At 35.3% G+C, this 12,835-nt stretch overlaps 1 protein-coding gene across 2 annotated transcripts in view; it reads right to left on the bottom strand.

The window, feature by feature from the left end:
• Nucleotides 1–9,937, bottom strand: part of LOC131157592 (uncharacterized) — a 38,035-nt gene extending 28,098 nt beyond the window's left edge. The window contains exons 1-4 of one of the 2 annotated variants that reach the window (XM_058111866.1): nt 9,490–9,937; nt 7,535–7,665; nt 7,325–7,439; nt 7,133–7,188 (exon numbers count right to left, since the gene is read on the bottom strand). In XM_058111866.1, the coding sequence (XP_057967849.1) occupies nt 7,133–7,188; nt 7,325–7,439; nt 7,535–7,633 (270 nt within the window). In that variant the 5' untranslated portion in view covers nt 7,634–7,665; nt 9,490–9,937. The remainder of the gene's footprint in view (nt 1–7,132; nt 7,189–7,324; nt 7,440–7,534; nt 7,666–9,489) is intronic. The other variant, XM_058111864.1, reaches the window with a different exon arrangement.
• Nucleotides 9,938–12,835: the final 2,898 nt, after the last annotated feature.

Here is a 12,835-nt window from a genome sequence, read left to right as displayed (position 1 = left end):
AAATGAAAACAAAATTTACCAAAAGGTCTTTAGCTAACCAGACCTTACCATTTTTTAAGTAGCTTCAAGGCCATCAAGCGTACTTCTGCTTGGTATAATCAAAGACAGTTCTAGACTATGTTTACTAGTAATTTCCAAAGAGGAAAAAAAACAAACAAATTGCAGCTGTTTAGAGACCAGATGCAAGATCAGAAACACATTTAAAGACCTATAACACCAATTTGTAAGAAGAAATTTTACTGAACAGAAAAATGTGCAAAAGGAGCATAATAAATCCTCGAAATGAGAAAAAGGAAAAAAAAAAAAAACATATCAAAACAATACAGCCAGCCAATCGCACTTAAATCTGAAAAAGACAGCCTTCTCAAAACCACTTGCGAAATCCCACAACAAGACCACATGCTGAATCTTTTCCCAGGGTATAGAGCAAGACATCTTATTCCCCATAAATATACAAGCATTCCACTCCAACCAAATACCCCACAAGACAGCAAAAAGCCCTGCATGTCCACAAAGCCGAACCATCTCTACTCCCCCCAAAACCCGTATAACTGAGATAGCCAATTAATCCTTCCCCCAACTCCAAACAAACCCAACTCTCTCTGACTAATTCAAAAAGTTTGTTCCAAGCACTCCAAGAAAAACAACAATGACTGAACAGGCGAGAAGAAGATGTGAACTGTCAGAACACAAAGAACATACATTCAGATATAGCTTTAAAAGGCCTCCTACTCTACAACAGATTGTTAGTATTAACTTTTTTAAGAACAACTAACCAAATAAAAGCCTTAATCTTAGGGGACTATGGCCTTCCAAAGTCCAAACAGTAAAATGAAGCAGAAAAGACATGTTTTCATGGAAAAAAATGCTCAAAAAAAGACTTGCAAAAGTGCACCCCTAAAGAGTCTAGAACCCACAACCATTAATCCATCCTAATGGAACGACAACTACCTCCAACAAGCACAACAAAGAAGTGGGAGCTCCAACATCCCCTATCATTTGGAGACCTAAGAAAATGAAAGTCCCAAGAGACCTCATCTCCATTTGAAATTTAAAATAAAACAAAAAATAAAATTTTAAAAATAAAGAAAAATAAAAAAAATTTAAAAAAAATGAATAGATAGATCCATTATGCAATGAGGAAGCCTATGCAATGAGGGAAGGAAGTGCAAAGGGTAGAATCATCCACCCAAATGTCTTCCTAAAATCAAATGCAATACGCATTGCCTACAAGCTACAATAAATTTGGTATAAGGGATAAAGAGAGGATATATCTGCAAAATACACTTCTAAGGACTGCCAAAGGAACATCTTAGCCCCATTAGCATCCCACCCATTAACCTGCATGCCAACTTTATTTTAACAACTTTATGGCAAAGATAAGTCTCCTCAATAGGAAATCTCAGAGCCATTTTAGACACCAACTTGCTTAGAGCCAGCCCCCCTGAGTATCAAGGATCTACAGCCATGGGAGAGATTAGAAGAAATTGAAGAGAGGAAGGAAGGGGAAAGGAGGTGAGAGCAGATTCAAGGGGTTACTCACGTTTACTTCTCAAATTCAAATTCAACAATAACTCCGTACAACATGACTTCCACACACAATTTATAAGAAAGCCTCTAAACACATGAAATCAAACCGCAATGCATTACATACACCTAGAATACACAAATACCACAAACAAGCCCCGTAACATACATAATCCTAAGACAAGCAAACTACACACAGATACTTAAACAACTAACTAACTAAGCTTATTTGGGTTTCCGACCCAATAAATCATTGACCCTATTCTTCAACATAGGCCTCCAAATTGTGTCAAATTGATCCATGCAAATACCGCTTCCCATCCTACATCAATTCCATTCTTCCAAAAGAACTCGATGAAAAGTACCAAGGAGACCATCACCATGAATAGAATCATCTCGTTTCATAAGAAAGGAACTAGCAATATCCTTCAACTTGGTGAGTGGGAGAATTTGTAATGGAATCAACTCATACTTCTTGTCGTCAATGGAGAGGGAATAAGAATTCTCATATCCATCATGTTTCACCTTCCTATCAAATAATGATGAACAACCCAAAAGGATATGACAAATTTTAAGAGGAAGGATATCACATTGCATTGTCGCCACAATGGAACAAATCTTGAAGGTAAGTAAGCAATGATCATGGACCTTCAAGTTGGTACCATTCACTCAAACAATTTTGTATGATTCAGGATCAGGCTCAACTTCCACATTTAAACTTCTTCGCAGCTTCTTCAGAAACTACATTTATGCAACTATCAGGGTCAATAACCAAAATACAAAACTACTTTTGGCATATCAACTGAGTTAGAAAGATGTTGGTCGGACTCCAATCCTCTTTTTCTTTAATTTTGTGGTATGAGAGCATATGTCAAAGCACTAAACAGATTTTCACATTGCCATCATCATCAAAGTCACTTGGAATTTCTGTTTCAACTCCAACTACTTGAGTGTTATCATCATCATTATCATCTACTTTTTCCGCAACAGCCACACTAAACAGATTTTCACATTGCCATCATCATCAAAGTCACTTGGAATTTTTGTTTCAACTCCACCTACTTGAGTTTTATCATCATCATTATCATCTTATTTTTCCACAACAGCCATAACTTGGTTAGGAAATTGTGCAACTTGATGTCCAAAACCTTGACATTTAAAGCATTTGAGTGATGGTTGGCTCTTAGAAGTTGTTCTGGAATGCTCAGGAGCCTTCCAATAGGGATTGGTTCAAAAACCTTTACCCAATTGCTCAATTGACTTCTCTCATACAACTTCACTAGCACTCTTCTAAAATCAAAGGGTTGATGTAACTCTAGAAGGATGGCATTGCATAATCTCCTCAATCAGAGTGGCAACCTGTACTACATCCCCAACTATAATGAGACTTGGAGGGAAGAGTTGGCTTCAACCCTTTTCTGTACAAAGCCATCATCACCATAGTTGTTAGAATCTTATGATTCACGATTCAAATCATACAATTCATGTCAATTTCTCACCAAATTGATTCAAATCATACTAGTGAATCTAAAATCAACTGAATTGTTGTCAAATCTATTGATCCACCTCATGAATCTATCAAATTGATCTAAATCTATCCATTCTCGCGATTCTGGACCTATCATATCCTAGCAAACCCAACTAGTTTGAAACCCCCAAAGCAACATTTCTTTCCTATTTTATCACTTTTATTTTTACATGATTACCTTCCATTCCTAGTTTACATCAGTTTTGTGCTTAAAAAGAGGATAAAATAGAACTATGGGTCTTACTTTACCTTCACAAAACCATTTGTTGTTCTAACAGGAGTATAGTGCTCCACCATTGAGAAGAAGGGGTGGAACACACGCCGGCTAAGGTGGTAGTACTCATGTTTCATTGTGTTGTTAAGATTCAAAAGTAAGTTCTTCTAGTAGTTTGTTCAATTATTATAATTTTTAGTTAAATTATTTTTTATTTTTAATCTGAGAAAGAATAAGCATGAAATATATTTTTAATTGTTGATAAACACCAAAATTTCAATTTTTTTATTTTTTTTTCTTGAATCCTTCCCTTAAACAGCATAAAGTTCACTATTTTATTAATATTTCCTACCTCATCCTCTTACATTTCATTTGTTTATGGAAAGCATACACATGAAATATGTTTTTTTATTATCAAAACTGAAATGCATTTTGTTGTTTTGCTTGTTGATTATATACCAATATATGCATGTCATTTAGAATTGATTTTGGAAAATTCACCAAATCTTACGATTCGATTCAATTATTGATTCTTGATTCCCAATGCTGGAATTTTGATTCACAATTCAAATTTCAATTTGACAACTATGATCATCACATCCTCTTTCCATTCTATATTGGCACGAGTAGCCAAATGATAGAACCTACAAGCGTACTCCACTATCCTTTCTTCTTGCTTCAAATCAAAGGGTTGGAGATGAACACACTGTTGAAAATTGGGAGGCACAATTGCTCCTACATGGCTTGCTTCATCTCATCCCACATTATAATCACACCAAATCTCCTTCTTCTAAAGATCTCCTATCGTTTAATCCACCAAATTCGGGCAATTCCCTTCTATATTGATTAAGCCAAGTACAACTTTCTAGCCTTATTCATGTCATACCATCGGAAATAGTACTCCAAAGAATACACCCAATCATCAAATTCATCAAGAGAACCATCACCATTAAAATCTAGGACTTTAATTTAATTCCTTTACTCAAATGATTAATTCGCCCTTCACACAACACAAAAGTATAAGGGACAACAGCTATTCCACCATCTTGTTTGGTAGTAAATTCCATGGGCCTTTTACCTAAGGCTGCAACTTTAGTTGAAGTGGTAATAGTCTCCAATGCATTTCCCATGTTTTATAACCTGTCAGGACAAAAATTCAACCTTTGGAGACAATTGGACATTGGTCATCATAATGCAATTATATATCACCAAATATTCTTAATAGATTTGTGAACAAGGCTCAATTATTCATGCAAACCACAAGCTTCACTCTCAGTTGTTTAAGAACAATCTTCAAGTCACCTTCAATCTTGAGTATCACACAAAATGAAGTGAATTCACTTAGAAAACTCACAAATGCAGCATTAGGATCTGATTTCTAATGTTGGCAGCCACAATTTCTAGTGTTTTATGCCAACTTATCCCATTTTCTTGCAATATATTATATCCACAATCAAATATCTCCTTGCGAGTCAAAATATCACAGAGAAAACCCCAAATACCGTGGCTGGTTAATTTCTTGTGAGACTAGAAATAGGAGGAGAGTCTAGCAGACTCTTACTCGCAGTTGCTGGCGCCGGTGAGGATCCTCTAGTGATGAAAGTTGAGGCAAGAGGAGATCATGGGATGGGGATTGAAATGGCGGTGGTGGTGCACTAAGGAATGCACATGAGATTAGGGTTTTTAAAGGGTCAATGGTTGGGTAACCGAGTGGTGGCACATGGGCCCACATGCATGGTTAGATGGTGATGAAAATTTGAAGGAAAAGGTTTCAAGGGGTTTTGATTTCAATGGGTTGGGTGTGTTTCACAATGGTGTATAGAGAGTGGTGTTTGAACAAATGGGGAGACTACTAAAATTTCAGAAACAATTCAGAACTAATTTTTCGAATTTATTTTTCAAGGTAGAGAAAAATTAGAGAGGGAATGAAGAAAGAAAAACAGACAGAGAAAAAGACAAGGAGGAGGAAGAAGAAGAAGGAAGAAGCAGCAACAAAGAGCAAAGGGAAGTCATAGAACTATGGGGAGAATGAAGAAGAGAAGAGGAGGAGGAAGAAGAAGAGTGAAAGGGAAAGATGGGGGAATTGAAATGGAAGAATGAAATCATGGTTGGCTCTTATACCAAATAATGCAAGGGTAGCATCAAGGATCTACAGCCATGAAAGAGACCAAAAGAAATTGAAGAGAGGAAGGACAGGGAAGGGAGAAAAGAGAAGGTACAAAGGGGAACTCACGTTCACTTCTCAAATTCAAATTCAACAATCACGGCTTACAACAGGGTTTTCAAGCACTATTAATAAGAAAGCCAACGCATGAAATTACACACATACCCCTAAAACTACATTACATTACAAACATACCCTAAAATACACAAACACTACAAACAAGCCTCCAACATACATAATCCTAATACAAGCAAACTACACACACACTTTTTTTTATAGCAAAAGAAATTTCTTTAATAGGGAGAATTTACAGAGGAGAGTAAGAAATCTCTCAAAAAAACTACACAAATACTTGAACAACTAACTAAGCACATTTCCGACCCAATGAACCATTGACTATATTCTTCGACATAGGCCTCCAAATTGGGTCAAATTGATCCATCCAAATACCCACTTCTCATCACACATCACCCCTCCTTTCTAGACCAACAAACAAGTTCCCAATTAGCAAAATAATTTTTCTCCTCCACCCAGATCAAAGAAAATCTCTCATGACTTTTGTCCAATAAGCACAACAAAGAAGTAAGCTCCAACACCTCCCTATCATTAAGAGACCTACGGAAATAAAGTCCCAATAGAATTTATCCCCATTTGAAATTTAAAAAAAAAAAAAAATTGTTCCATTATGCAATGAAGAAAGCCTATTCAAATCAGGAAATAAATGTCTTCCAAGACCAAATGTGAAATGTATCACTCACAAAAGATTTGGTACAAGGGATAAAGAGAGGATAGATTTGTGAACTATGCTGTCAAGGACTCTCAAAGGAACATCCTAGCACCATTAGCATCCCCATGATAGTCTTGCATGCCAAATTTCCTTTCAATAACTTTGTGCCAAATAGAAGTCTCTCCTAGGCTCTAAGGGAAATCGTCAAAACAATTTATCCATTAAAGCAATCATTAGCTTTCTCCCCCGCCCTGGTCCAAAAAAATCTCCCATGACTCTCAATAATTCTAGCTACCCCACCGAAATTTTAAAAATTGACAAGAAATAGAGAAAGCTAATAGAAAAACTTGCCACCTCTCCAATCAGGTTAATATGCTCACCTAGAGAGCGTAAAGCACCCGTCCACCTCTCCAATCACCTAGACATCTTCTCCACATATCCACCACAAGCTCTAACTACAGCCTTATGAATCGATCTACTCAAAATATCCACCACAAGAACAAACAAAAAATAAAAAGGAGAAAGCAGATCCCATTGCTTGAACCACTCGATGCCCTAAACCGCGATTTAGATTCTCCATTAATAAAGAGGCATTAGATAGGTACCACCTCATGCAACCACCACACAAGAAGATGTAAGATTGATTATCTCCACAAGCAATTTTTGCAAATGCAGTGATTCTTTTCGAGTGTGTGTATGCGTGCAATTTTTTGTATTTAAAATAAGAAAATTATAAATTAAAAATAATATAATTTCCAAGTTCCCTCTTGATTGACCCTTAAACAAGGATAAACCAAAAACACAAAGCACCCTTATCAAACATGGTTTTAAACGTTTAAAAATAATAATTAGATAACACAAAATGTATTAAGGGAATTAAGGGAAGACCCCTCCACCCCTGGATTAGTCGGAATCCAAAAAGGACCGGATAATACCATTGGTAACAGGAGAAAAAAAGGTTAGATGCCTAACCTTCTTATTCCGAGCAACTCTAAGTCTCTTGATAGTGCCAAATTGTTTAAAGTAACCTGCCAAAAAATACCCAATTAACAGGAAGAAAGGAGTACAACAGATAGTTAACTCCTTGGTGTTTCGCTTAAGCAAACTATTAGAAATTTATAATATAAAATAACAACAATAATAAGGAAAAATATCAAAACCCACCTTCCATTTCATTCTCGTAGAACCCATGTGGTATCCGTCCAATATATAAGACCGCGCCAGTGTTCTCAGGTATTTCTTGCTCAGGAATTTTGCGCCCAGGACCACCTTCCAGCGGCTTCATACATGAATATAAATCATGAACACAAACGAACAGATTATCTAGGAACAAATTTATTAAAATGAATTTAAGTAAATCAAGTAGTGACATACCAAGAAATCAGAAACTTCGTTTTTATCACTAGAAACCGAAAAATCGACAGACACCTTGTTTAATTTCTTCTTCATGAGCTTCTTCCCCTTGGCCCCCATCTCCAAACCTTAAAGACCTGTTTCGAGTAGACCTGGCAAAGCGGATCGGGTCGGATAATCAGTGACGGATAAGGCTGATTATCAGGTGAAAAAATCATAATCCATATTCGACTCGTTTAAGTGGCGAATTAAGCGGTTTCGGGTCGGATAATTCATGGCAGATGGGTGGATAATCCGCCATTCTCAAATATAACTTTATTAATAATTTATTTTGTGTCATAATATATTAAGTTGTATACGATAACTTGCGATTAGTTTGTGTATTAACTTTTTTAGTAACTATATCAACCATTCAATCATTTATATTAATTAACAACTCCTAAATCAAGCAAGTAAAATTACAAGAGCAATAAAACATAATAAATTAGTCTCAATCCAACTCAAAATAGAAACTCAAAGCGTGTGACTCGTGTGAGTCTCTAAAATATAAACATTACAACTGTTCTTAAAGCATGTGAGTTTCTTTAAACACCACTATTTCATCATTTTGATCAATTGAATTCGCTATTGACTGAGACATTTTTTTCTCCTAATCCTTATAATGCACTGTAAAAATAGAAAAAATGGGATTAAATATTTTCATTTTATATCTATATTGAACATAATGAAATAAGTCAAACGACCACAATATTTATATTGAAATTTGACTGACCAAGTCAAAAAGTTGTCATTATGCATATAAAGAAAGAACTAGAAAACGACCATAATCCAACCATCACCTCATACCATTGCGCCATGGAGTCGTGGACTAATTAATATTTAATATAGTTCTTGGTTCTGTCAAAAAAACTTTATAAGTAAGAATGAGAAGAAATTTCAATATTGATATAACTTCAGAATCAGACTCCATAGTCTTTAGAAGTATCCTAAAACTTTGAAAGAGACCATGTACATGTACTACATACAGATATAGACATACATTTACATATATATACCATAAAGAATTTGTACATGTACTACATACAGATATAGACATACATATACATCAACAGTCTTGCTGATGCTAAGAATTTGCAGCCTTGCAGTACATTTAATCCTTCTGCAGCAACCCAACTCAACAAGTGGAAAAAAATCCAATTATACCGCATGGTCATGGACATTGATAATGTCTTATCTGTTTGGCATATGTTCTCTTTTGGAATTCATTCATGGCATGATGGCATGTAAATTGGTGTGGCTTGGGACCACATGCACAACTTTACTTACCCTTTACTCCACAGTAAAATGTATATTTTCTTTTTCATCTCTACATTTGAGAAAGTGGCTGATATTCCTTCTCATGGAGGATTGAATTATCTTATGATACAGATTAACCTAGATTAAAAAATTTATGTAGGAGTGGTGTGGGAAAATACAAACTTTGTACAACAATTGTTGATCATAAAATGGCCTTTTCATTAGTTCAATCTGTTCATTTTTTTGGCCAAACTGACAATCTCTATTCTTGGTCATGTTCTTCTGGAGGATTTATCTGAACAAAAAGAATGTGGGTGACAGAGAGCAAGATACAGCAGGCCTCTCCTTATTATCTTCTACTATTAACTTGAAGCCTAAAGAGAGTTCATTCTCCCTTCCAAGATACCCAATTTAATACAACAAGCTGATTTAGCATAGATTACAACCATGGACAGTTCTGCACTTGGTTAAACTGTTAAAGCCATGTCATGTATCACCAAAACATCCAACAGGAATAAAAGATGAAATTTATGAATTATAAAGGCCAGCAAAGGAATTATTTTTCACTGCCTTACCTTTTTGTTAGTCTAGAAGCAGAAAATTTGTAGAAATATGTAATGTCCTAATATGCAATAACAGAGAAGTGGAAGAAGAAGAAGAAGAAGAAGAAGAAGACTCACAAATTCGAACTTCGAAGCAGATGAAATCACGATGGCTCGAAGACGAGCTTGCGAAGAGCTTCTGGTTCGAAATGTCCACGACGAACTCACGAAGCTCCTGACGAACTCGCGAAGGGCTTCTGATGGTTCGCAGTGTGGAAGACCAACTCGTTCGAAGGGTCGATGACGAACTCACGAAGCTCCTGACGAACTCACGAAAGACTCCTACTGGTTCGAAGTGTTGAAGATGAACTCAGGAAGCTCCCACTGGTTCGAAGGATCGAAGATGGACTCGCGAAGGGTCGAAGAAGAAGGGTCTCTAGTGCTGGCTCTCTCTTGGATCGAATGTCGAATCGAATAGGGCATTAGGGCTAGGGCTTGAATCGAATAGGGCTGGCCTTGGAGTGGGACTCCACTGTGAAGACCTGGCATAAATAATGCCTAATGGGCCGTGTGGACAATGCTGGGCACTGGGCTTTCCATAGTTGGGCAGTGAGCTTATGGGCACTTCTTGGGTTGGGTTAATTAGTAATGGGTTTTTAAGCGATTTGGCGAATATTCGCAGGATAAAATCGATCTGGCCCACTAAAGAAGTAGATATGAAAATTAAAAATCATATTTAATTCATTTAGCAAGCAGTTGATTATAAGTCGATTAAAACGGGTTAGATGTGGGTCAGATTAATAGATTTTTATCTAATTTGTCAGGTCTAGTTTTGAGGGAGAAGGTAGGAGAAAGCCAGTTTTTACGTGAAGTAAGAGGGAAAATAAAAGACAAGGGTTCGTAGCATATCCAACAGATATGAACCATCCACTCCAACGGCTGAGATCAAATCCAGGAACCGACAGTCCAACCGGTTTGCGCAAAGTTTTTTCCTAATTTATCTATTTTTAAAAAATATATATTTAATAATACCTTTTTGCGGAAAATAATTCTGCAAAAAGATTAAAATTAGGAAGTTCAATAAGATATGATTAAAATTAGGATAAAAGATTCATTTTTTTAAGGTTTGTGAAAAAAAAATAGAGACTTTTTTTAGAATTTTAAAAATGTCATAAATCTTTCTTAAAATTTATCAAAAAAATCACACATCTCCCTTTGTATTTTATAAAAATTTTAGGTATGTGTCTTTTTGATAAATTTTAGGTGAGATTTGTGACATTTTTGAAATTTTAAGGGAGATTATTGTTTTTTTACCAAACCTTAGGAGATGTCAGTGTTTTTTACTCTTAAAATTAAAACTAAAATTAAAAATAATTAAAATCTCAAAAAAATTGTAAAACATAATCTTCTCTTACTATTTATATAATATAAGATATATTTTTTGTAATATATATTATACTAACCAAAAAAAATAATACAATAATGATGTCAATTTTTAGCATATGATAGGAAAGTATACTATGTATTCTAAACTATATTAGTTTAGAAAAACATATTTATTTCTAAAAATAAAAATAATACTAATTATTAATATCTTTGAATACAATACATTACAATATAATTTAATAAAAAATCAAATTAATTATTTTATGTAATGATATCATCATATGTAAAAAGTTATATTGTCGCGAAGTCCCGGAGCCCGTGTGCCCCGGGCAGCGAAATTAAAATATATTTTAAATTTTCAAAGAAAAATAGGGAATGTCGGAGTCACCACTAACCTTTTACTATGGTTAGAACATATGATTACTACCCTGTTAGGGGTAGAATGGGTCTACGTTACCAGAATTGGGATCGGGAGTTCGGTTACGCGAGGGGAATGTACGAGCACCCCCTACGTGCCCGTTCTTACGAACGGTACCTAATTAATTTAGAATTATCCCTAAGTTAATCTAAAAAATCTTTAAAATTACTCCTCTAGTAAATTTATTAATACACGTGCAAAGTGAATAATAAATAAGTAAATAAATAATACAAAAATATATGCAAAATTTAAATATTTACATATTCCCTCATAACTAAAGGTACGTAAAAAACCAAAGACTCATACCCTAACATTAAAATCATAGGGATAATAAAAAATATATATATTTAAGAAAATACGCTCCCAAATTTTGAAATTGAATAGAAAATATTTATAGGAAAATACTAGTATGGGAGGTTTTAATATGTATTAATGGGATAATAAGTTAAGATATTAAACTATCACAATGCCTATAATAATAATAAATAATAATGGGGATAATGATAACAATATTAGTAAATAATAATAATAATAATAATAATAATAATAATAATGAAGATAATAAGCATATTTTAATAATAGGACGCTTACCTTAATATGAACACACAACTAAGGGTATAAACAAAATCACCAAAACTAAAGAAACAATCTTGTAATCAAACTAAGTAAACCTAAAATTAGCAAGTAATTATACCTAGGAAAGGAAACAATTAAATTATGGGAATATATCCAAACTCTTACTATATGTAAACAATCAGCATGGTAATTCATAAACTTATAATAGGAAATCAAATCAAAGCCCAATATACCATCTCAAACGACATTAAATAACGAAACATGATAATGACCTTAATACATGACATGGCGGTTAAAAAAAAAACCCTTACTTTGATAATACATCATCTAATATTTATAAGTAGATGCAACCAAAAATCTAAACTTGAAAACAAATGGCATGACAACAATAATCCTGCAATAATAAAGATAGACCAGTTAATATTCCTAATAAATGTGAAGAAGAAAACAAAAATAAAAATAAAATAAACATGGCTATCAAATACTAATATTACATACAAACACAATAAAAATTTAAACTTTTGATATAGAAACTAAAATATTTACAAGGCTACAGGTGTAAGTTTGTGTATTTGTGTGTGCAATGTGCGTATGGATTCTGCGTGATATATACACAGATGCAGAAGTAAAATAGAATAAAAACTTAAAATTTATGTACCAAAAACACCAGCTGAACCAATATATATATATATATATATATGTGTGTGTGTGTGTGTGTGTGTGTGTGTGTGTGTGTGTGTGCGCGCGTGTGGTTGGAGAGAACTCACAGAGGGGGGCACCGGAGAGCTGGGGCTAGTGGGAGGGCTGCCAGAGGTTGCTATGGTGGAGGCTTGGTGCTGCTGCGAGTGACGGTTGCAAAGGAGGCCTGGTAGTTGCTGCGCCGGAGAGTTGCAACAGGTTGGCTCACGGTGGTGTTTTGGTGCTCGGGTGACTGCAGGGAGCAGCGAGCGGCACTGCTGCTGTTGGGAGAGTCGTAGTAGTCGCCGGAGATCCTGGATGCTGGCTGGAGATCTTGGATGTCGTGGAGCAGGGTTGATGCTGGAGGTCGGAGGAGAATGGCCGCTGCAGTGGAGACTGGTGGCTTCTGGTTGGCTGTTGCAGAGT

This window comes from Malania oleifera, chromosome 6, assembly GCF_029873635.1.
Source record: "Malania oleifera isolate guangnan ecotype guangnan chromosome 6, ASM2987363v1, whole genome shotgun sequence".
In the NCBI taxonomy this organism is placed as follows: domain Eukaryota; kingdom Viridiplantae; phylum Streptophyta; class Magnoliopsida; order Santalales; family Ximeniaceae; genus Malania; species Malania oleifera.
Note: the sequence above shows the minus strand (reverse complement) of the source record. Positions and strands in the feature narration are given on the sequence as shown.